This window comes from Artibeus jamaicensis, unplaced genomic scaffold, assembly GCF_021234435.1.
Source record: "Artibeus jamaicensis isolate MK-2021 breed Jamaican fruit bat unplaced genomic scaffold, CSHL_Jam_final scaffold_537, whole genome shotgun sequence".
NCBI lineage: Eukaryota > Metazoa > Chordata > Mammalia > Chiroptera > Phyllostomidae > Artibeus > Artibeus jamaicensis.
In genome coordinates, this window is record NW_026522047.1 from 4,523,173 (window position 1) to 4,547,222 (window position 24,050).

Here is a 24,050-nt window from a genome sequence, read left to right on the forward strand (position 1 = left end):
CACAAAGGAACACGCCCTCTGCTGGTGCCCCCGATGAGGGACTTGGGGTGCCTGCCGGGAACTCGGGCCCACACCTCCACTTCCCCGTCACCACTCGTCACTGGAGTCACAGGCCTGCTTCTGGGGACCACTCTGCCAACACACGCAATGTCTAGACATCAGGTGAGCGTCTTCAAGGCGGTTCCATTTTTTTCCTTTTCCTCTGGAAGGCAAGTTCTGCGGTGGAGTGGGATAGAGAGGACCACGGGACAGCGAGGACCACAGGACACCAGGCCCGTGATGTGGTTCACCTCGCCTGCTAGGTCTAAAGCACGAGAAGGACGGAGACCTGTGCCACGCTGTACGGTGTCAGGGCCACTCGCCGCAGGCAGATGGGCAAGTTAAACAGAATTAAAACTCCCTCCCCAGCCCCACACGTGGCTGGCGGAGAGAGAACATCTCTGTCGCCAGAGGAAGTTCTCTCGGGCAGCCCGGCCGTGGGAAGTGCTGCTTCTCCCTGTGCTCAGCCAGGGTGTAGGCTGCGGGTGGAAGCAGCCCAGAGAAGCACTTTTCCTCCCAGAATACTCCCAGATTGGCAGCGGAGTCACAGAAGGGGAAAGGCAGCCTTCTTTACATAGAATGCCCTCCCCTGTGCGTGGAAGGGCTGGTCCTCGGCGAGGGATCGGATACACCAACGAGACTCCTCCAAACACCTGGCAGGGAAACTGGGGGAGAGAGTGGGGCAGACAGGGAGCAGCCCAGGGGGGGCCTGCTCCACCCCAGCCCCCCCCGCGGAGCTGACGGCCGTGGCTGTGAGCATGTGCTCCTCCGGGGGCGGGCCCTGTTCTGGCCGAGACACGAGGTTGGTCCTGGGGCGCGTTGGGGTGGAAGCTGAGCACGTCTTCCCTGTGCACTCTGAGCAGAGCCGCGGGGCTTGGCGGGTCCCTGACAGTTGTCCAGCGTCCTGGTCCTTGAGAACTGACTGCATTTCACAGCCGTGGCACAGACCGTGAGCTGTTCACCCGAGGCCTACCATCTCCTTCCTCCTTATTGTGAGAATGCAGAGTTTTGTGGAAGGCTGTTATATTTCTCAGGTGACTCTGTGGTGGCCAATGACACTGGCTGAGGAGATGTAAGAGAAGCTGTGGGCGCCCGAGCACGTCCTCTCCGAGGGAGCGCCTGCGACCTGGCATGCCCTTGGCGCTTCCTCCGTCTTTGTCAGGGAACTGACAGGAAAAGCCAGGAACCTCAGGGGCCACCTTGACACTGCCTGACATCTGGGAGCCACTGAAGCAACAAGGGCAGTAGCCTACGACCGCTCCTCCTTACAAGAGGGCAAAAGGACCCCCTGCTCTGTCTAAGCCACCGTTCGGTCCGGGGACGTCGAGAGCCGTCCTCCTCGGTTCCGCAGGAAAGCCAGACTTCCATCCAAAAGTGAAAGCACCTTCCTTGAGGAGTCTGTGCATCGCTCAGGCAGTTCACGTAACTCCAGGGTCAAACAAATAAAACAAAAGCGAGCACAGAAATTTTAACTTGGACTCACCTCTACACAGACCAGGACTGGAGGAAATGACTAGGCTTATTATATAAAATAGCTGCAATTAAGGAAAAGAAGAGAATTTTGGCATAGTCCACCGGGAAGTTTTCTGAGTGCCTCGTAGGTTCTGACTCCTGTCTTAAACACAGACCTGCCCTGTGTTCACCCAAATTCCTGGTAAGATGCCCACGGCTCAGATAATTAATCAGGTCATTATTTAATGTATAACTTCATTTATTTGGGGTAAACAACATAAGAAATGCAGAATTGAGAATTTATTTCACTGATGCCAACCAAAAAAAAGTCAACACCAGAGACCGACAACTCGATGTTTCCCCCTTGGGGGCGGCACAAACACCTGGCAGCGCTCTCTGAACGACCCCGGAGTTCTAACGGCGGGTTTAGTTAAGCACAAGCACCTCGGCACTGCTGTAAAACTGAAACCAAAGCCGAGGGCTCCGCAAATGCTTTCTCTGCACCAAATCAGTACCATTAGCTTTCTGGAAGTCCTGGTGAGTGGGCACGAGTTAGAAAAAACAAGTATTTCCCGCTATCTAAATGGTCTACACATTCACAATGTTTGGAATTCGGGCCTTTTAAACCATTTAACTATTCCACTTATTTTGAAACTGCAGACAAACTGGAAAAATGAAATGTCAGGCTAAAAATGGGGTGCTGCGTATTTTTCACTCGCCCACTTCTGAGTTCCCACCCCTGTGAGTGAGCCACACGCAGACGGTGGCCCCGCGCCGCCCCCAAGACACCCAGCGCACGGTGCTCTGGGGGGGGGGATCTTGCCAAGGATTCTGCAGGGTCGCACCAGCTGGCGGCCATCCTGCACCTGCAGCTCGGCCCTAAAACTGAAGTTCAGCCCTTGGAATCTACCCCATTCGACACGTGATGAATGGGGGTGCGCAGTGATGTCGCTCACCTCACCCGCAGGTGGTTAATGTTTGAGGAGAGCAAGAAGCGGTAATGAATTAAGAACACTTGAAATAAAATACTAGTATTACATAATAATCGAATCATGGTCCATTTCTTATAATGTAAGAAATTCAACTCAGCTTCGAACACTGCTGAAGAAGAGTCACTAGAAACCTTTTATTGGGAGTAAAACATAGGCATTTCCTATAATCAGGTTGCACGTACGTGAGGAGCGGTTATTTCACAAGTTCCCGACTTTCCGAGGTTTGCACGCTGAACTCACGTGCGCGTCGTCTTCAGGAAGGCGCAGTGACTGGAAGGACCAGGGTGTGGTCAGGGACGGAGCGGCCACCACGTCCAGCCTGCAGCCGAGAGCCCGGCGGGGGCAGAGCTTCTGACCACACATGTGGACAGAGAGTAAAAAGGTGAGTTCCAACGTGGTTCTAACGCCAGCAGTGGTCTATGTGGGGTTTTGGAAAAACGGTGCCTGGATAAAGGACCAGGACAAGGCGGGTCATGGACGGGGTCCCACTTTCGAATGCAGAGGCTCACAGAGCAAAGGGCGTGAGACCAGAGCTCCGCTTCCTGAGAGCCAGCGTGCGGAGCCCCACTTCCCGAGTGCAGGGCCGCATTCCAGGTGCAGTCTCGGTGAATGCGAACTAAGTAACAGACGAGTGAGATGACCGGGAGGTGGCAGAAGGGCCCTGGGCACTAGCAAGAAAGGCAACCACACCTTCACAGGAAACAGAGTCAGAACCGGCAGAGAGACGGGCTTCGTGCGGGATGGCATTAAACACTGGCTCTGAATTCGCTGCGACTCCTGTCCACAAGAGTTGAGGGCCGCCCCCAAACACCAGCAGCTGGGGGGCAAAAGGGCCGCAAAGTCAGGGAGTCAGGCAGGAGGCTGGACTGATTCATATCCTGGTTACTTACAAAGTATGAAGTGGCTGTTCTCCATTCTTGTAAATGACCATAACTCCCCATTCACTACCTCACACTCATTGGAACCACACAACCTGTAACTAAAGCACTGCAGAGGCGTCCACCAGTTAGAGGGGTGTTGTCCAGAGCAGAGTGTGGAAGCACCGCCGCTGTTCTGGGGGTCCAAGTGGGAGCTCAAGTCCAGTCTGGCTAGAGCCCTGCTAAAGAGAGGTGTGTACTTACATAATGTAAGAATTTGTCCATGACATTGTGTTGAAAATAAACCATGTACTTCATTAACAACAGGTCTATTCCAGCAAAGTGAAACAGACAACAAAGGAAATTACCTGAAAGTCTTGGGCCATAAACTCTCCCCGTAGTTACTCACCTCAGTGGGACAACTTCTTCCTTCTCTTGAATGATCAAAATAATTGTCTTCCCCTTCACTTCTATGTTAATAACTCAGGCAAAATTCAGTATTTTGTTGCTTTTAGCCTCTCAGTATGGTCCTTCTTTGTGCCTAAAAATGAATCCGTATTCTCAGTGTTACAGACGAGTCACGGACAGCAGATTCTGCCCCACCGCGGCCAGACCCCCATACTCCCTGTGAGACACAGATCTGCATTGCTCAGTTCAGGTTCAAGAACCCCCACACTGTTTTCCAAAAGAGCAACTTGTGATTACAACCACTGCATCACCACTGCAAACACGCCCCACTCTCCCCGGACGCCGAGGCCCGCGCATCGGTTTGGTCCCTGGGTTCCTGGGGAGCTCCCTGGTCCCGGTGCCGGGTGGACCTCTGTCTCACCACGCCCATCTCCCCATCGGACCCCTCGCTTATTTAGACCCGGGGTCTCCATAAGTCTAGCCACAACCAGTGGAACCCGGGGTGGTCCGCTTGCTTCCACCTCGGGTCCCCAAGCCTCCCTGCAGGTTCCTGGTCTGAGCTGTAACTGAGGCTTGACACTGGGGGCACCCCAGGCGCCAGACCACATATACTCAGGAAAAAAGCACCCGTGAGATGGAGGGGTTATTTTCCAAATTAACACGGTCTGGCTGGCGCTCGGGGCACCCTGGTGAGAAGTCCACTCCTCCCCACACCTCCTCCGCAATTGCTCGGCCCTGGAATGACCACCTTGCTCTTTCCTGTCCCTCTCCCGCGGCCCCGCAACAGGCAAACGGCTCCTCTGCTAGCCAGGCTCCTTGGCAACCCCAAAGGACTCACTACCTCACCCTCCCGCGGTTCCCGTGCAGCACCCCTGCACCTCTACGGGGTGGGTGGCTAGCACAGGAGTGGGGATTAAGGGGAGAACAGGATTCCTCATAAACACCGGGCTGCTGACTCTGCTCTCCCTGGCACTCCTGGTCGCACCGCATTTAGCATCCTCCAAAGCGCACCGACATGAAAGCAGTATCTGCAATACTTGAAATGCTTGAAGTGCACCCTGCTTCCTCCTGCCTCCCCCAAACCCACATTCTTTCTCAAGAATGTGGGTATTTGGTCTGACATCCGATTTTGTTTGGAAGGGGCTGGCCTGAATTACCTGAATAGTTTAGTTTTCCACCCCTTGGGTACAAGCTAAAATGCAGTTGGACCTGGAGGAAGAGCTGGTAGGTGCCCAAAGCCATTCCGGCTCCAAAGGCTGAACTCCTCTCTGCCCGCCCCAGAGAAGGGGAGAGCTCGGGTTCCCTCCCAGAGCCACGGCACCAGCCCAGACCCGGGCACCTGCGGTCCCCAGCACCAGAGCGCAATCGAGCCTGAGCCTCCGGAGGAGGTGAAAGGAGAAAGCTCGCCCCTTGGCCGACCCTCCCTCGAGGGAACCAACCTGCCCACGCAGCAGGAGCCCAGGCCCCAAAACCTCCGCGGCCGTGCCCACAGAAAATCGAGGCCGAGACCCAGCTGCGCCCGCCCTCCCGCCAGTCCCGCGCCGTGCAGCTCACACTGCCTGCTCGTGGGAGAAGCCCCAAGGCTCCCGGTGCAGCGAGAGGCGCCCCGGCTGGAGCGCCCCGGCTGTGCTGGCCCCGGAGTTCTTCAGCTGCTTGATGAGCACGAAGAGCAGGAGGAACAGTAAGAAGAGCAGGAAGAAGAAGAGCGCCAGGTAAACCAAGAAGTTGAGCTCCCACTCCATGCCGGAGGCGCCGCGCTCCGCGGCCGTGCGCGCCCCACCAGGTGCAGCGGGCGGGGAGACGCGCCCGCGCGCCCACCTTCGGGCTCCTCAGGTCCGCGCTCGGCCTCTGCCAACTGGGGAAAGAGCCCAGGCGCTGGCGCGATCCCTGCCTGAGTCTCGACTCTCTGGCAGCAGGCAGGAGAGCCTCCTCCCCGGAACCCCCGGACCGGTGGGGACTTTCTGGGAGCGGACCTAAATGGCTGGGGCAGCAGGGAGAGGCCCCAGTCAGCCTCCCAGGGGGTGTCCGGGCTGGTGTTTTGCAAATAATCTTCAAATTCCAGGGGGACCTCTACCCTCCTCTCTCGCTAGTAATTTCTTTTGTTAGTTTCCCTGGTCCTGGCTTTCCTGAAGAGCAGGTGATGCGGTGGCCAGAAACCCAAAGGAACTGAAGGGGACAGTGGGGGCTCAGGGTGGATTCCAGCCTCAGCCACCTTCCCGTGGACAGCAGCAGGCCGTTCAGAAATGCGTAATGGCAAAGCACATGTTAAGAAAGTTATATTGTACAAAGCTTTCCAGAGCCGACTTAAAATTGTTTCTTTGGTGGAAAGCAAAAACAAAACACAACAAGCCACTTCCTTGAAACGCTCCTTCAAGTCCCTGACACCTCTCTGAAGACCGCCCATAGGGTGCAGCTTTGAAAGACACAGGTTTCCCTATCGCTGAGTAACAAATCACCAGTAAACTTCGTGGCATAAAGCTACATCGCCATTGCCCACCTCTCACAGCTCCTGTGGGTAAGAGGTTAGGATTCTGGGTGATTCTGGCTTGGGGTTTCTCATGAGGTGACAGATGTCAGCGGGCCCGAGGGCCCCGCCCCAGAGCTGCAGCGCCCTGTGGGGCTGCTCCCAAAGTCCCACGCTGTCCTTCTGCAGTGTCCGTCTAGTCACCCAGGTCAGCCCCGCCCACTGGAGGGTCCAAGGACAGGAACACTAGTGGGAGGGGTCACTGGAGCCATCTGGGAGTCCGGCTGTCAAAGCCGCCAGTACGGTGGTTCTCGTTACCCTCTCGGTGGGCCTCCAGCTTCATTCCATCTTTAGGTGTGAAAACTCGGGAAGCCCGGGGCTGAGTTCTGGGCGAAAGGCCAGACACACACATCCCAGATTACTGAGCTGGCTGCCTGGGAGCCACGGCTGCTCCAGGGACAGCTGGGGGTCCCCAGAGACTGGATGGTGGGGACCGGGCCGTGCCCTGGAGCCTCCAGGGCCCAGGCGTCGTCTCAGCCCCACCCGTCAGGGGGCACGCCCGCTCCTGCCTCTCAGTCCCGGCCCTCGTAACACGCCTCGCTCGCCTCTCCCACGGCTGGCTGTGAGGGCAGGACACAGGTGGGACGCTGGATGAGAATGTGTTTCGCCAGGAGAACGTCAGGCACTGTTAGTGTCACTGCACAGACCTCAGGTACCGGGCTCCACCCGGCATCTTACTGAGGATCTCTCTCTCACACACACACACACACACACACGTGTGCACGCACACGCGCACACACACACACACACACACACACACACACACACACACACTATTTCAGGGGTATGCTGCAGCTGGCTCATAAATTTTTTTTTCCAAAAAATTTTGCAAGCCGTTGTTAAAACAAAGCTATTATTAAAAATTAAATCAGATAAACTTATAATTAAATTATGCCAACAACAAAAGTGATAAATGCTGAAAACTCATCACTCCCTCACTATTTCAGGACACATCACTGCCATCTGTGCCCCAGAGGGGAGTGTCTGTTGGAGCTGCACGGCTGAGCATGCTCACATCACACCCAGGCGGACGCTGGGGCTCAGGCTGGCAGCGGACCGACCCAGGCCCCAGCCCGACGTCTACCCCACACCCTGCTGCACAGGTCTGCATCCTGGCCTCGTCTCCTGCTCGCCGGGCGACCTTGGACATCTTTGGTTGCCTACCATGCACCTCATCCCTCCTTCCTCTTTCTAATAGAGTCCGACTTTGTCCCATGTTTCTCTCTTTCCCACATTCCCCAACAACTTAGAGGAAACTGTTCTGGGGAAGTGAGTTCCAGCTGGTCTAAAAGTCATTCAGGAAATGTGACCCAGAAATACCACTCACAGCCTGTGGTCAGGGTCACCCAGGGCCCGTGGTCCTGGTCACCCAGGGCCCGTGGGCACCAGAACTACACCACCAGCTCTCTCTGGGTCTCCAGCTTGCCCACTGCAGGTCCTGGGAATTTCCAGCCTCTGTAATTATGTGTGAGGCCATTTCTTGTAACAAATCTTTTCTATGTCTCCTACTGGAGGTTCTGTTTATCTGGAGGTCCTGGACTAATATGTGTTCCCATGCAGGCATGCACCACTCTTGTGAACATCTTTTACTCACCTGGAGCAATCCAAGGGCTTTACCACGTGACCTAAAACATGAAAATGATCTACTTTGGCTGTCGGTTGTGGGAAGCATATCCATATCCCTCCTAAAGAACTGTTTCCTGTCGAGTTAAAGATGCTTAGAGCAGAAAACCACGTGCCACTTGGTGCATGTGAAAATACTTGTCCTTAGGGTTCCCCTATTTCCGGGACAACAGCATATGGCCAGGGTGCCGGTTAGAAACCATGGCATCTGTAATGCGGTGTATCAGAAACCCATGGTCACCAGTGCTGGTTGGGGTCCACAACAGAAACTCCGGGGACAGACTCGGAGGCCCCCACTTGGAAACACTCCTGCAGGCCCTTTTAGCATCGCGCTGTAAACCAGCAACCAGAGACCGCACACCTGGCCCTCCCTCTGGCCTCTGCATCCGCGGTCTGGAGGCCACTCCGAATCCATCCAAAGGCCCTCCCAGACCTCAGACCTCCCCCCGAAGTCGCTGCTTCAGACCACAGGCTGCTGGCCCTCGAGAGGCCAAGTCTCTTTCCATCACTCCACCCATACGGGCTTTCTTTTAGCTTAACGGACCCAGACATCTGAACACCAGGCTGGTCAGCACCACAGAGAGAGCACGTATTTAAGCACTTTCCAAGTTCAAACGCTATGGATTATAAGCTCGGCAGTAAAGAGACTTCCTGTCCCTCTCTGTGACCTGTGACACACTGCTCGGGGCGCCTGGCAAACCAGTGGCGTCAACATACCCACACGTCTCGGGTCTTCTTTCCTCCGTGGTGGACACTTTGGGTCGGACTAGGTGCCCCGTTACAGCAATGACTCAGGGATGAGAGTGAAGCTGGGCAGCCCCAGAGAAAACACACACCCCCGTGGGCCAGTGCACACCTGGCTCTTCCTCGGGGCCTTCGTCCTCGCACCCTCTTTGGGTGCTGTCTGGCTGAGCTGGGGGCTGTGACTGTCACCGTTCTCCACCCACTGCTGCTGGTGGCCGCACTATTTCTCAACGGTGAGAAGAGATGAACAGACAACTTGTTATACGAAACTCAGCACCTGCTACCTGCGTAGTTTTTGGTTCTTCGTGTTTTCTTCTGTCCTGTGTATCTTGTCAGATGAAAAACCAAGTCTGCTGCAAGAGGTGAGGAGCCACGTGGCAGTTCCATCCATCTCTGCATCTCCCTGTAGTCACCAGAAAGGGGCTTCCTCCTCCTGCCCCGATCCCTTCAGGTTTCTGTCTGCGGCCTTCTCTGTGCTTCTCCCTGCGTTAGCTCCACAGCTCCGATGACTTCTCGGTCTCGCCCAAACCAGGGAAGTGGAAGAACGGTGTAAGGGGGGACTTGCTGCCTCGGCTGCAATGACTGGGTGGGCTAGGAACCCCAAGCACTGGGAGGCCTGTGACCCACAAGCAGAAGCTGATCGGTGGCCCTGCTCACTGCCCACACCAACCACGGCCCAACCCTCTCCCTTCAAGGGAGCAGTCATTCCTGGGTTAAGCCGCATGCCTGCTGCTCCCCAGAGCACCCCCTGGGCACCGGGCACAAACCACCCAGCGGCTCAGTGGAGCCCGGGCCTCTCCACAGGGACAATCACCCTGAAGAGCGCCACTCAGCCACGGTGCCCTCGGAGGGAGACCTGCGGGAGTCTAGGCCGGGAGCAAACAACCAACCACGAGACGCCCCCGGCGCTCTCAGAGGCCCTGGCCGGCTGCTGGGGCAACTTCGGTGCTGTCTCCTCTTAGCCCTCCTTCCCCGCTGAACTCTTATTTTCCCTCCTGTGCTCGCTTTGTGATGCAGGCAGCCTGCGCCCCAGCTGAGCTGGCCTCTACTTGGGGTTTACCCAATGCTCCTTTAAATTAGAGGGACCCCCATACGACTCCAGGCATTTACACTTGGACAGCCTGGCCATATGGGCGCCCACCTCGCTACCCACGTGGACCACTCTGCACCTGCCGCCGCTGCCCCTCAGGTTGCAGCTTTTCAGTGGCTGCGTTTTCACACACACAGGATTTAAGTTCTGATGGGTGCAGTGTAAAACCCACGCTCGTTTTCTCCACCCTCACTTATTCAGTGATAACTCTTCTTTCCCACATTTTTCTCCTCTATTCGCCCTCCCACACCCTTAGGCCACAGTCCCCAGGGTGCATGAAGACTTCCTGAAGGGCACGTGGCCGTGGAGAGCTGTGTGGTTCTGTGCTGATCTTCCACTTCCAGGTACTCTTTCCTAAAATCACCCAGGGTGCCCCTCTCCCTCCCCCTCTGAATAGACTTTGTATTTAAGAGCAGTTTTAAATACACAGCAAAATGGACGGGAAAGTCGAGTCCCCACGCACCGCTGCCCTAACACACCCACAGCCCCCCACATCCGTGTCCCCACCAGGTCCTTGCACCGGCTACAACCGGTGAGCCCGCAGGGTCACAGTTACCAACCAGAGTCCGTGCTGCCCTTCCGGGACACTCTCGCACATTCTGTGGGTCTGGACAAATGCGCAGCAACACGTGCCACCACTCTGGTGCCGCTCGGAAGAGTTTCGCGCTCCCGGAAGTCCCGCGTGCCCTGCCTCCCCAGCCCCCACCCCCGCCTTCCACTGTCTCCCTGGGTTTGCGCTTTCCCGGAGGCCGCCCAGTGGGGGTCACGCAGCAGGAGACGATCAGTGTTGGCTTCTTTCACACAGTCACGCATAAAGGGTCTGTTTTCACACTCCCCTGTCCACGTGTTTCCACTCTGACTAGACAGACGGATCTCTTACCTGTTCCTAGTCTCAACGGCGCCCGCTGCCAAACTAAGAAACAACCCGCGACCAATCCCTTTGATGGAGGGATGGTGACACGTCCTCCCCGCCCATCTCATTAAGAGCCGCAGTTTATTGTCTGGGTGGCAAGAAACTACCCTCCTGCCTGCCGCCCCAGGCAGCCCAGCCAGGAGCCAGGTCAGGAACAGGTGGGGGCTTCAGCTCTATCAGCCTCAGGAGCGCCAAGGGCTCCTTCTGTCTCAGAACGTCCTCCCACTGCTAAGAAGCCCCCTGCTGTGACACAATCCAGTGAAGCGCTCCCTGTCCCCTCTCGTGCCCCCGCTGCTTCACCTGGTGGGGCCCGGGGCCCAAACACCTCTCGCTGCGCCTGACATTTCTGTCAGAGAGAGCTTGTTTTAATTAATTAATTACTTAATTTTTCGAGGAGAAGGAAGGAGGCAGATAGGGAAACTTTGATGTGCGAGACAAACATCACTCAGTTGCCTCTCGCACGCCCCCAACTGGGAACCTGGCCTGCACCCCAGACACGTGCCCTGACTGGGAATCGAACCAGCAACCTTTCGGTTCACAGGACCGTGCTCAGTCCACTGAGCTACACCAGCCAGGGTGGGAGCTTGTTCATTAATGTTTCACATGGATGATCATGAGTTCAAATCACTGTGGTACTTATACCAACAAAGAGTGAGAAAACAGCTTTATTTTAAAGTATAGATATTTGTAATATGCTGTAACAAATCCCTCTGCTACTATTTAAATTCCTAATAAAAAATTTTAGATGCCCATTTAAAGTATTTTAGAGGGAATACAGTTTTTCTAAAGGCTCTCAGGGGGATTGTGATAAAAAACACCCTAGAACGCACGCTGGACCCCTGGCTTCCTGCACCCCTCCCTGCCCCCGGCCTCTCCCCGGTGGGTCACCCATGTGCGTGGTGGGCGGCGAGTTTGGGGGCTGCGCAGCTCCCAACACCCGCGGACTTCCCGAGGGTCTTCACCAGCAGCCCGGCTGGACAGTGCCCCGCCACGGTGACCTTCACACGCCCAGAGACAATGCAGACGCCACCTGTCCTCCTGGGGAAGGCTGAGGAGCCGTTCTGAGTGAGGGAAGGTAGTTTCACTGAAATCTTACATAACGTACATACTGCTGGCGAAGGTTCTGGAAGAGAGTTTTGTTGAACAGTTTTCTCATAACAAGGATGTACGGTAAAATGACATTTTCCAATGTAAAGATTGAAGGTATATGATGATTTGTTTCAGAGAATTGAAGTCTGTCACAATTTTTTTAAATTTATTTTTTTATTGATTATGCTGTTACAGTTGTTCTATTCCCCCCTTCATTCCCCTCCATCCTGCACACCCCCCCATCCCCACCATTACCCCCCCTTTAGTTTATGACCATGTCTCAAGTTCTTTAGATTCTATATTTCCCATACTATTCTTGCCCCCCCCATCTATTTTCTATCTACTGTCTATGCTACTTATTTTCTGCACCTTCTCCCCCCTTCTCCTTCTCCCACTCCCCTGTTGCTAACCCTCCTTGAGATCTTCATTTCTATGTTTCCACTCCTGATCTAGCTATCCTTTTAGTTTGCTTTCGTTTTAGGTGTGGTTGTTAATAACTGTGAGTTTGCTGTCCTTTCACTGTTCATCTTTTTTAAGCTTCTTTTTCTTAGATAAGTCCCTTTAACATTTCATATAATAAGGGCTTGGTGATGATGAACTCCTTGAACTTGACCTTATCTGAGAAGCACTTTATATGTCCTTCCATTCTAAATGAAAACTTTGCTGGATAGAGCAATCTTGGATGTAGGTCTTTGGATTTCATGACTTGGAATGCTTCTTTCCAGCCCCTTCTTGCCTGGAAGGTCTCTTTTGAGAAATCAGCTGACAGTCTGATGGGGACTCCTTTGTAGGTGACTGTCCCCTTAGCTCTTGCTGCTTCTAGGATTCTCTCCTTCATTTTAATCTTGGCTAATGTAATGATGATGTGCCTTAGTGTGTTTCTTCTTGGGTCCAACTTCTTTGGGACTCTCTGAGCTTCCTGGATTTCCTGGAAGTCTATTTCCTTTGCCAGATTGGGGAAATTCTCCTTTATTATTTGTTCAAATAAGTTTTCCACTGGTGGCTGTTCCTTTCCCCCTCTGGTACCTCTATAATTCAGATGTTGGAGCATTTGAAGATGTCCTGGAGGTTCCTAAGACTCTCCTCATTGTTTTGAATTCTTGCTTCTTCACTCTTTTCTGTTTGGCCATTATTTGCTTTCTTCTGGTCCACTCCATTGATTTGAGTCCCAGTTTCCTTTTCATCGCTATTGGTTTCCTGTGCAATTCCATTCATTTCAATTAGTTTTGCCTTCATATGTTTGTCTAATTTGTGGCTATAATCAACCAGTTCTGTGAGGATCCTGATCACCAGTGTTTTAAACTGTGCGTCTGAGAGTTTTGCTATTTCTTCATCACTTAGATTTATAGGCTCTGGGGCTTTGAGATCTTCTTGAGCCATTTTTGGTCTGTTCGCGTTCCTTAAGTGTGAGGAGCGGAGCCTTGGACTCCCAGGTCGCTGGGTTATGATGCTATATGTGGAGGTGGGGTTAGAGATGGGAAATGGCGGTGCCCTCTGCCGCCGCCGGCTGCTGGGGCTGCTGGCTCTCGTCCAATTGCCCACTCCCTCACTTGTCTATCCACACACAAATGCACGACCACAGTCCACCTTCAGCCCTGCTCCCTCGCTGTTTCCCAGAGATTGCTTGCTGAGTTGCCCACCAGGTCCAACCCTGCGCCTGGATTCCGTGCGCCTGAGTCCATCTAACCGAGTTTTTTGTGCAACCCCGCTCCTCCAACTGCTGGTTTCGCCCCTCTTACCGGTCAGGCTGAAGAATTTGTTGTTATCAGACTTCCGAAAAGTTCAATTTTTCTGTGTTCTGGCTGTGTTTTCTGTTGCTATTATTTAGTTGTCTCTAAACTTGGTTGCGTGAGGAAGCACAGCGTCTCCACCTATGCCTCCATCCTGTCACAATTATTTTACAGGATTTTTTTTTTTTTATAAAACGATTACTCATCTATCTTGTTAGACATGGCACATACTCACGGTTCCCCTTCCAGAGAAAACATCCAGTGGACACATGTCTGACCTTTGGCAAGTTACCTTATTCATCTCAGCATGAGAATCCTCATCTACTCAGGATTTCTGAAAAAGTAAACGTCTGGAAGTAGTTTTGAATGGTGCCTGGGGCACATCAGGAATGCGAGGTGACTTGGGGAGGTGACTTTGGCCAGGGAGCGCGGGGTGGGCCCACAGTGGTGTCAGGCGTGAGCTCCCATCTTCACCCTGTTCTGGCTCCTCTCCCGTGTCTGACAGCTGCTGAGCGCCTGCCGTGTGCCGTGGAGAGGAGGAGGAGGGACAGCGGGTCAGACACAGCCAGCGGGCGGAGCCCCAGGAGTGCCTGCCACCGACAGTCCAGGGGCACCGGGCGCTCACCAGCCCGCGGTTTCAGGGAAGACTTCGAGCTTTCTCGGAGCGCACAGGGAGAATGGTGAGGAGGTGGCCAGACAGAAAATGTGGGAGGAGGAGTTCAGGCTGGGGGAGAACCCCAGTGAAAATGCCTGGAGGTGAGAGAGAACCTGGTGCCTTTGAGTAACTGGAAATTATCCAGTGAAGCTGAAGGTTAGGAAAAGACAGGTGCTTACAGATGGGACTGGAAATAAACAGGGACTAGATCACAGGAGACCCTGTAAACCACAGTGTCGGGCTTGTAATTTATCCTAAAAGCAATGGCGAGTCACAGAAGGGCTGTATGTAAAACAGCAAGGTCAGACTTGTGTTTCCAGAGCCTCAGACCGAGTGTGGAACATGAGTGAAGAAGGCAGGACCGGAGTCTGAGCGGCCAAGTTGGTGGCTGACACAATAATTTACGCACAAGAGGACGGTGGCCTGAGTGGTGGCCATGGCAACGGACTGGAGTGAGCAGATGGGTGGGGGTTAGCAGGCGGCCTCCACCGGACCTGGCGCTTCAGGAGACGGGGTGTGGGAGGTGACAAAGGGGTCGAGAATGGTGCCCCGGCTTACGGGCTCCAGAGCTGCTCCTGTTCACAGAAGCAGCCTAAGAGGGGGCAAACGGGGGGGGAGGCAGTCAGAGCACCTGGAGACACCCCGAGTCCGAGGGGCGGTGTAGGGCGACACATCCGGGGGGAACCAGCACACAGCGCGTAGCAAACCACGGACGTGGAAGGCCAGGGAGAGCGTGTAAAAAGAGACATTTTCTGGGACAGAAGCCCATGGAACTCTGACACTCGGAGGTCACTGAGGAAAAGGGATCCCACAAGGGACTGAAGAGGAATGGCCAGACCTGCGGGGAAACCCTTTAGTCACCGAAGCCAAGAGAAAGAGTATTTCAAGAAGGTCACGTGAGTCCCAGGGAAAGATTCTCAACAAGGTAAATGGTATCAGATGATATTAAACAGTCAAATAAGAGACTGAATTATCACTTTAAGAAGGAGGTACAATAAGTCCACCTAAATCCCCCCTACGCACATGTACACACATGTATACACATAGACGTCAACTCCTCAAACAGCAGGTGAGTGTCCCTCTGAGACCCACGGAGGCCTGGCTCCCTTCTCTCCGCACCTGCTCTCTGAGGGGTGCCGCAACTCCCCGCAGCGCCCCCCCGCGCCCTCCCCCACACACCAACACAGCAGGGGAGAGAAAACTGGCTGGGTGCAGCAACTCCAAGCTCCGCGGCCAAGGCCAGACCCACCCCACTGGGACCCTGAGTCTACCTGTTGTTCCCAAAGGAACTTAAAATGATCACTTTACATGTCAACTGTACAGATGAAATGCTACCGTGACCAAATGAAATTATACAATTTAATTCTCATCTACAACTGACCTTTGACAATTTAAGAAGGGAGATCGTGGACCATGCATTTTAATGTCTCAGCACCTTTACTGCAAGCTTCGGCTTTGGCCAGTGCCGTCTGGGCAGAGAACAAAAGAAGGGTATGCAGCCTAACTTCCTTGCTATATCAAGTGATCAGACATTATTTATTAAGGAAAAATGCAGTTGGAAAGGTTTACTGCAACGAAAATGACTGACCTATTTCACAGTCCAAGTATAACTCAGAAATGCAAATGTGTAGAAGGTCTGACTGGTGAAGGGTTGCAATGTATAAAAATTTTACATCTTATTTTTTTCACACCTTTAAAACATATGGTTTAGCTAAAAGAAATAGAATTATTTAGATAGCACCAGAATGTCAGATTGTATGACTCACATCCTACCTAAATTTCCTCTAGCAGATGAGTAATCTAACTTTATCCACCCCACAATTGGATACAGTTAGGGGTTTGAAATAGGAGTTGCTAGTTGTGTGGTTCCAGTGCTTTTGGAGTACAATGTAATCACCCCGTTGTGTCAGTTAAAAAACTGGCCCTGGCTGGGGGGCTCAGCTGGTGGAGAGTTGTCCTGCCAAGGTTGTGGGTTCCATCAAGAGTCAGGGGACATACAAGAGTCAACCAATGGATGCACAAACGAGTGGAACGACAAATCGATGTTTCTCTCTCTCAAAATCAATTAAACAAAACAAAACTATGCAGACAATCTCCAGTGGCCTCCATCACCAAGGAAGCGCACCAGGAACGTAAAGCAGATTTTCATCCTGGAGAGAACTAGAAGTCCCCCAAGTTCTAAAAACGCAAAGATGTAAATGATGAGCTCAACACAGGATGGCAAGCAAAATCCTGAAACCGATCCTCAAACGGATGGTCTGCGAGCACTCAGAAGCGCAAGAGGGGACCACCAGGAGCCAGCAGGAGCTCAGCCCCGACCAGTTTGCCAGGGAACCCAATGTCCTCTCAAAATGGGTCATCGACAGGTCGTCAGACTAACGGATGTACAAAGCTGATGTAATTACTCAGGGACCCTAAAGTGGTGAAACATAACCAAATTGCTCAGCCACAACAGAGTGTGCAGGCGTTCTATTTACGATGATATCACTTACCATGACTTCGCACAGTCAGTCATTCGACAAACGTTTACTGAGCTCTTACTTTGCGTCTTGCTCTATGCTAAGGGTTGTAACCGCCTCTTTTACTATGGTGCCACCCGTGAGGGAGGAACCGTGATCACCAGGAGGCAGTCGAGAGTGTGGGTGAAGCACACAGACTTGGTTAGGACCAGACAGCACCACGCAAATCCTGACATTGGCACTTAACTGAGAAAGTCGCCTGAGCTCGGTCCCGTTGCTCACCTGTAACATGGGGACGATAGTGGTGGTGACCACCTCGTGAAGGGTTGTGGGGAGGGGTGAGCTAACGTGCCCAGGCCCCTCAGAAAGTGCCCGGCACAGAAGAAGTGCTAACGAGTGTCCACTCCAACAACTCCATTGAGAGGGGACGTGGCCAAGATGCCACAGGCTCCAGGCCGGCACCCACACCACAGGCCGTCTGCTCTCAAAGCCCCTGCCCACTACGAAGGCTGCATCTTAAAAATAAGTGATATTCTTAGACGACTTCAGAGAACTCACTGCTTCTTTATACCTCTTTCAAACCAGGTGTCTGGGAAGCTATTTCTGGCTCCAGTGCTTCCTGGAGGCCAGGAAAGCAACTTGGGAAACTGGGTTTGCAAAGGGGAAAGCTGCACAGTCTTTGCATCTAAAGACACATTGTTACATCTGTGCAGAGTGACTGGTGCTGGCCTCACTTAATAAAGACTACTGGACCAGGGGAAACCTAGTCCAACTGTAGCTGATGTTTAATTGCTAAATGTGGGCTGAAGCCTGTGCCTGAGGTCAACCAGCTGGGAGGCTGTGGAGCTGGAACATAAACCAAGCCGCTGGCTCCAGAGCCTGGGCTCTTCATCCACTGAACTCCCACTCAGGAAATCACGTCCAGCTACATGAAGTCTTTGCCAAAGAGCCTCAAAGAAGTCACCCTATTTGTCTCCAGCAACCTTGCTTGCAGCCGAGCTGATGATGTTGAAGCCTAAAGTCCCCTTACCCAACTCTCCACCCCACCGGTCTCGGGCTGCCTGAAAAGCCTCCCTATCTGATCATCAGACAGGCCCCTCTCAGGCCATGCCATCTGTAGGACCACCTCCATGCCCCTTGCCCAGCGTCCTGTCTCTTTGTGGCACTCACCACTGCCGGGTGTCACTCAGCTGCTTTTCTATGGTGAATAGGTGACCTTCCTGCCCGCCCATTGCTACAGCATGAGCTTCAAGGACCCCAGCTAATCTGTTTGCTGCACTGTCCCGGTGCTTGGGACAGGACCTGGCACATAGTGGGGCCACAGAAAATGTTTATACAAGTGACTGGATTCCTTCAGGTTTTTACTCATTACACAACATGATGTTGATCAGCAATATCAGAAACAAAATAATTAAAGAAAAATGCCACCATCAGACACAATATACAATCTCTATTAAGTTCAACCTGCTTTTTTTTAGTCTCTGTTTATAAGTGATATTGAAATTTCTTTTTACAGATAAGTGCTCATACCTGAGATTTAACATGCATTCTTCCTTTTTAGATAACATTATCAGTTCAGATTTTAAAAAGCCCACTGCTAAATGGAATTTTGTCAACAACTTTGAAAAAACTACCCTTTCATACTCAGTTTTTTGGTGTTTTTTTTTTTAAGTAAAAGCAAAGTTGGCAGAGGCTTTTGCATTTGCACATTAGAAGCCATTAGAATGTGCATGTATAAAATGCGCATTCCCTGCATTTTATATTCCCAGAGGTGTAGTACTGAACTCCAGCCAGATGCTTGGGATACAGCTCATGCGTCCCTTCAGGCTGCCTCTTAGAGATCAGTAAACACTTTCCTGGTCGCTAAAGAAAACACCCTTCCGTGATATGGACCAAGCATTTTAGGTGCTCCGAATTCCTTCACAAAATCTTTTAGCAGCATTGTGATGAACTCAGAGGTTGCAAAAATATCAAACAGGGACTTTCTTTGCCCCGCCAACAAGACAGAACTAAACCAGTGGAACACAGACCCCGGGAAGAATGCTTAACTGCAGAAGAGTAGCTGCTAGAAACTGCATCCGCTGCCCACTGCTCCTGCCCACCTTACGCCTTACACTTTCCACCCCGGTTTCTGCACGCAGGAGTCGGGGCAGACTCAGGCGGGCCTGCCTTCCCCGCCTACTTTCTGACTGCATTTCAAGATGTCCACCAGGGCTGCCTGCGAGCTCGACCTGGGCGGCTGTTTGCAAACCCACCTCGGTAGTGCCCACTGCCTTCAGTGCTGGGTGGGCTGTGGCTCGTGGGCCCCCCAACCCAGACTTGCATCATCAAAGCCAACAAGGAAGAGAATCTTCTAGCAAGATGGCAGTCAGTGTCTTGTAATCTGACCCGGAGGTGTCACCTTCTCAATGCCACGGGGGGGGGGGGGGGGGGGGGTGTTTTGGCTACAGGAGGGTCACTGAAAGGGGGAAGACCACACAGGCCCTGAACACTTGGAGGCAGGCACCACGGGGCCCCTTAGGGGCTGCCCACCCCTGAGGTGCTCTCTCAAAATGCCACCACACAGCTTGTGGGACCCATGCCCACAGGACACCACCGGTTGCCTAACTAGACAGCCAGCGTGGCTCCGAACGCGCCCCCAGCCTGCTGAAGCTGCTGCTTCTGAAACAGCCTGGGCCTCCCTCCCCAGGCGACCTTAGGAACGGGGTAGAAACTTTTAGTCTTAAATCATTAGCATGAACAAAGAGTTACTCAGGGAGATAGATGAGACACCCCTGGACTCAGGGACGAAAGGAGAGCTGCGGACGTGGCACCGATGACAAGGTCTGCAGCACTCTCGACCAAGAGCCCGCTCCACCAGTGCGCGCACAGCTCCTCCTGCGCAGCCGCACAGCAGAGCTCACCGGCCAGCTCACGAGCTCCCGGGCAGTTGGCGGACCCCCTGGCATCTCTTTGCCTCGCTTCGGATTGGTCCGAGCGTAGGAAGTTGCGTTTGGGTGATCCAGTAACAGCGACTTTCCCTTCTTTGCAGATGCTCAAAAGAGGAAGTAAAGACCCTCGTGGAGAAAGGAACTGAACTGGTTCAGGGTGAAGGTGAAGACCGTCCCCTTGGCATAGGCAGCGAGTTCCCATTTATGAGAACCTGCCCAGTGTAGTGGGCACGAACACCATCTCTTTAGAGTGCTTGTGTTTACGCACGGTTGGTACACACCACAGTTACGTGGGTTTCAGGTGCACCTGGTAGGATCAGACCCTTCGGCACCTCACGGCGGCCGCCCCACTAACTGCAGCAACCCTCTGTCGCAGTTCAGACCCTCCATGCTCGTGCTGACTATGGTCCCCTCCCCCTTCTCTCCGCGCCCTGCCTGTGGTCCCCTGAGACTGACTGCGGGGAATGAGTCCCGAGTCCGTGACCTCCCAGCCCTGCGGCGCTCCGCAGACGGCGCAGCCTCTGGGGCCCCGGCTTTCCCGGCCGTGCAACAGTGACCCTACCTCCCCTGTCGGGCTGTCACCGGGGTTACAGCGGCTCGGTGCTCGAGTTAGGGCCTCGCACGCAGTGCCACATGCTTGCTTTCTAAGTCGGGCTCAGGGCTCACTTCCAGCGATGTCCAGTTTCGGGTCCAGCCGGCGGTCAGCTTGGAAACAGCTGCCACCCCCGCCCGAACTAGGCAAACCGAGAGCCGGCAGGTCCCCACAGACCCTCACAGGGGCGATGCTGCAGGGCGGCCCCTGCCACCACTCTGCAGGCAGGGGTGAGGCAGGACGCTGGGCGGGGCAGGAGCTCAGGTACAGGCAGCTCCCCAGGAGGCTGAGGGGCTGCCCACGGGGCGAGGGGGCGGGCCACCCGAGTCTCCTCGCAGACAGGCCCGAGAGTGGCAGCTCCAGCTGGACGGCACTGGGCAGGTGGCTCCCATCTCCTCCCGTGCGCTTTGCCCCAGGAGCCCTATCAGGCTCTTGCCATGAAACCTGGGGGAAACCCCGTCCCCCCCACCCCCGGCAAAAGTGGGGGGCAACACCCATTCTGATACAGGGCCAGAACACCCAATTCCCCTTGGCGAGACCTCTTCAGGAGTGTTTCAGCAGAGCCCAGAAGATGGGGTTTTACCAGAGCCTACCTGACCTGGAGGAAGAGGAGGACGCAGCCCCATCTCCACCCACCCCTGTGCCCCCGGACTTCCGGTCTCAGCCTCCCGAGCAGGATGCTGGGAACCACCTCACCTGCAAAGGTCACAGCCCAGGGGTCCAGCTCGCTAAACGCCTGAGAGCCTGAGAGCAGATCTCATCCAGAAGGGCCTCCCAAACCAGTTCTGTTCATCCTGAATGTGATGTCTGGTCTCAAGACAACATCACTAAAGACAAAAAATACCATTCAAAAGGACAGAGCCAACATCAGAAGGAGATATGGCGAGAACATTGGAATGATCGCACCAGAATTTTTTTTAGTATACACATGTCCAGTGTAATAGAAAAACATCAAATATACTTATTCCAAAAAAAATTACTCGTTGTTTATCTGAGATTCAGTTGCAACTTGGCACCCTGAATTTTATCTGGCAGTCTGCCCTTGTTTCCTATTGCTGCTGTAACAAATGTCCACCAAGCACACAGCTCAGGCGACAGAAACCTGCCGTCTCTCAGCTCCGGAGGTCAGGGGTCCGCAGTGTCAGCAAGGCCTCATGCATTTGGGAGGTGCTGGGGGGAACCCCTTCCCTCGCCTTTTGGGAGGGGGCATTATTCTGCCTATAGTACACCCTATAATAGTTACTTGGGTTACAATGAGTTGAACCCACATTGATAAATTCTACTTTTATTATTTATAATTCTATTTAAGATAGGACTTTATTTGTAGAAACTCACCGGCACAGAACTTTCCTGGAACGTACCACTTAGACATTAAATCGCATAGTTGCCTACCGGTTTTTCTCAGTGAGCAGGAATCCTCTTTTCATCCACGAGGACAGGTGGAAAGACGTCGGCCATGTGCCCACTTCTGTGGCCAGGATTATCCACGTGTCACTTGAGTCGGTGTCACTCGAGTCTGGACGCAGAGGAAATCAAATGCCCCCTGCTTCCCATCCTCCCTCACTTTGTTGTAGTCATGATAAGCTCAGTACTGGCCACCTTTTGTTCATCTGAACATACAGGAAAAGCTTAATAATAGTAACAGGAGAGATCATATATAGATTCCTGAGCATAGCAAATAAAAATGAAAGGGGAAGCTCTTTTAATGATTCAGTAGAAACTAACATGGAACTTGATACTCTACTATCAAGGGTTTTTAAATTTTACTATGTGAAGGAAAACTATGGAAAGCAGATACATACTACATCACACTACATACTATTATCAGTGTTCAGTTGTTGCAGTCTCGGTCCAGCCGGGCCGCGGTAACCGAAACCCACAGACCAGGAGGCTCAGAAACAGCAGAGACTTGCTGCTCACGGCTCTGGAGGCTGCGAGTCCCCGATCAGGGTGTCAGTGTGGTTGGCGGTGTCTCTGCTGGGAGTCCCAGCCTCCCCATGGTGTCCACAGCTTGTGGAAGGGGCTCTGTGGGGTCTCTCTGATACGATCACTAATCCCACACATGAGGGCTCCATCCCCACCTCCCGAAGGCCCCACATTCTCACACTAACGCCTTTGGGGGTTAGGGTTTCAACATGTGAATCTGGGGAAACACAAATATTCAGACCACAGCAATTGTCGATGTATAAAAGCTTTTCACATGGTAACTATAAACAACAAAAATTAAACCATTGTCTATGTAAAAACGTAGGTGAAGCCAAAATGTCTTCTAAAAGAAATAGTTAAATGTGTCCGGACAAGAAAAAGAAAATATACATTTTTTTCCATTTCACTTTCCCTGATGACAAAAGGTATTTATATGCTTTATAAAATATTCGGGAAATTCATAAAGAAAACAATTCACAAGAAAAAAACTTCCCAGAATCCCACCACCCAGGGATAAACATCCTAACATTTCGCATTCTTTCTTCCCAGGATTGTTTCTGGAAAACCAGTTTCATCACAGACCAATCGAACCGAGGACATACTACACAGTAAATAAAATGTAAGCTCCCATTTCCTCACTTATCTCTCCGCCCACCCCAGTCTTTCCCAGATGTGCTACGGCAGACCCGCACCCATTTTTATTCGCAAGGCACAGGACCACTCAGTGGTTGCTACACAGGTTAAGAAGATATGGATCACTCTACTCTAGCAGAAGTGTACTGAGTCAGGATCCTTTTGGACACACTCAGCAAAGACCAATGCAAAGGTACTGCTTCGCTGCCGGGAAGCCCTGGGACCAGGGCCCACTCTGTCCCCCTCCACTCGTCTCCTTCATTTCTCAGTTCTGCTGGCCTCTCTCTGACTTCAGGTTCAAACAGGTTCTCCCCCTGTGTTGGCAGGGTGGCCCCTGACCACCTGCCTGGTCCAGGCCCTGCCTGGTCCTTAGGGTGGACAATCCTTGAGAGGGAAAGAGCTATTCTCTCCCAGAGTTCACATGTCAAGGCTGATGGAAGAACTGTGTCTGGCCCTGCCTGGGTGAAGAGTGAAAGAGAAGACAGGGATGGGGCCATGATGAGCAAGGCCTGGTTGTACCCATGCCTGCTTAACAGTAACCTGAGAATCACGTGGGGTCAGAAAAAGACATTTCTCCAGGAAACAGAAGGGTGCTGGTCAAGGACAAAGCATGTCCTATAAAGAGTACAGAAAATGTATACTCAAACATTTTGTAGAAAACCAGGTTATATTTAGACACACCATCCAAGTTAACACCCTAACTCAAGCTGATTCTTTTAAAGAGCAGACTGTATAACATTACCTGAACCTCTTCTCAAACTTCAAAAACTTTTCCACCTGTAGGCATAAAACAAGGTTCAGTGTTTTAGTCTCTTCAGTGTTTCAAAAGTTTCTTACTTAAACCAAAGCAAAGTAAATCTATTTTATGATGGTGTGTACATGTGAGTGCGGATGGGTTACAGACCTTCAGATTATCTTTAATAAGATGCAAATGTTGCAGTGTTAAAATTACAATAACATAACAGTGAAAGTAGGAAAGAATGATCGGAATTCTACAAAAGGGAGAGGAAAGCCGGGACAAGGTAACCAAGCAGCAGTCCCAGGAGAGCAAGCTGCCAAGGGGGACTCGGGCAGTTTGATGGGAAGCCTTGTCAAGCCAGAAGAGGAAGGAAACTAACACTCGAATACCTGTTGTGTCCAGAACATTGTGTTGGGGGTTTTCATTCTGACCACTTAATACAAAGTATTGTTTCCCAACCTAGATACAGACGCTGAAGCTCAGAATTATTTAACTCACCCAAAGTCCATGGGAAGCCAAAGTCCATTCTCCCTCAACACCCATTCTTTCCTTGCAAGAAAGGACAGCCTGTTTCAGTAAAGGACTATTTCATTTCTGAAGGGAAAGAGAAATCAATAAACACCCACTAGAAGAACCCGAGGGTTTAAAAGATGGG

At 52.6% G+C, this 24,050-nt stretch overlaps 1 protein-coding gene and 1 long non-coding RNA gene across 4 annotated transcripts; both read right to left on the reverse strand.

The window, feature by feature from the left end:
• Window positions 1-376: 376 nt before the first annotated feature.
• On the reverse strand, window positions 377-23,984 carry LOC119037679 (uncharacterized). 3 transcript variants are annotated; one of them, XR_008390334.1, is made up of 6 exons: window positions 23,894-23,984; window positions 23,399-23,433; window positions 21,490-21,613; window positions 20,794-20,924; window positions 3,750-3,881; window positions 377-3,579 (listed from the first exon to the last, which is right to left on the reverse strand). It is a non-coding gene; the product is annotated as an uncharacterized LOC119037679 (long non-coding RNA). The 3 variants fall into 3 exon arrangements; XR_008390333.1 differs by having other exon boundaries at window positions 21,490-23,433; XR_008390335.1 differs by lacking the exon at window positions 20,794-20,924 and having other exon boundaries at window positions 21,490-23,433.
• SMIM43 (small integral membrane protein 43) lies at window positions 5,299-5,490 on the reverse strand. The gene has a single exon (XM_037129969.2). The coding sequence runs from the start codon at window positions 5,488-5,490 to the stop codon at window positions 5,299-5,301; it is 192 nt and encodes a 63-aa protein (XP_036985864.1).
• Window positions 23,985-24,050: the final 66 nt, after the last annotated feature.

Excerpts from the sequence above, each read along its gene's own strand:
- SMIM43 (XM_037129969.2), bottom strand. The coding sequence starts at position 5,490 with ATGGAGTGGGAGCTCAACTTCTTGGTTTACCTGGCGCTCTTCTTCTTC.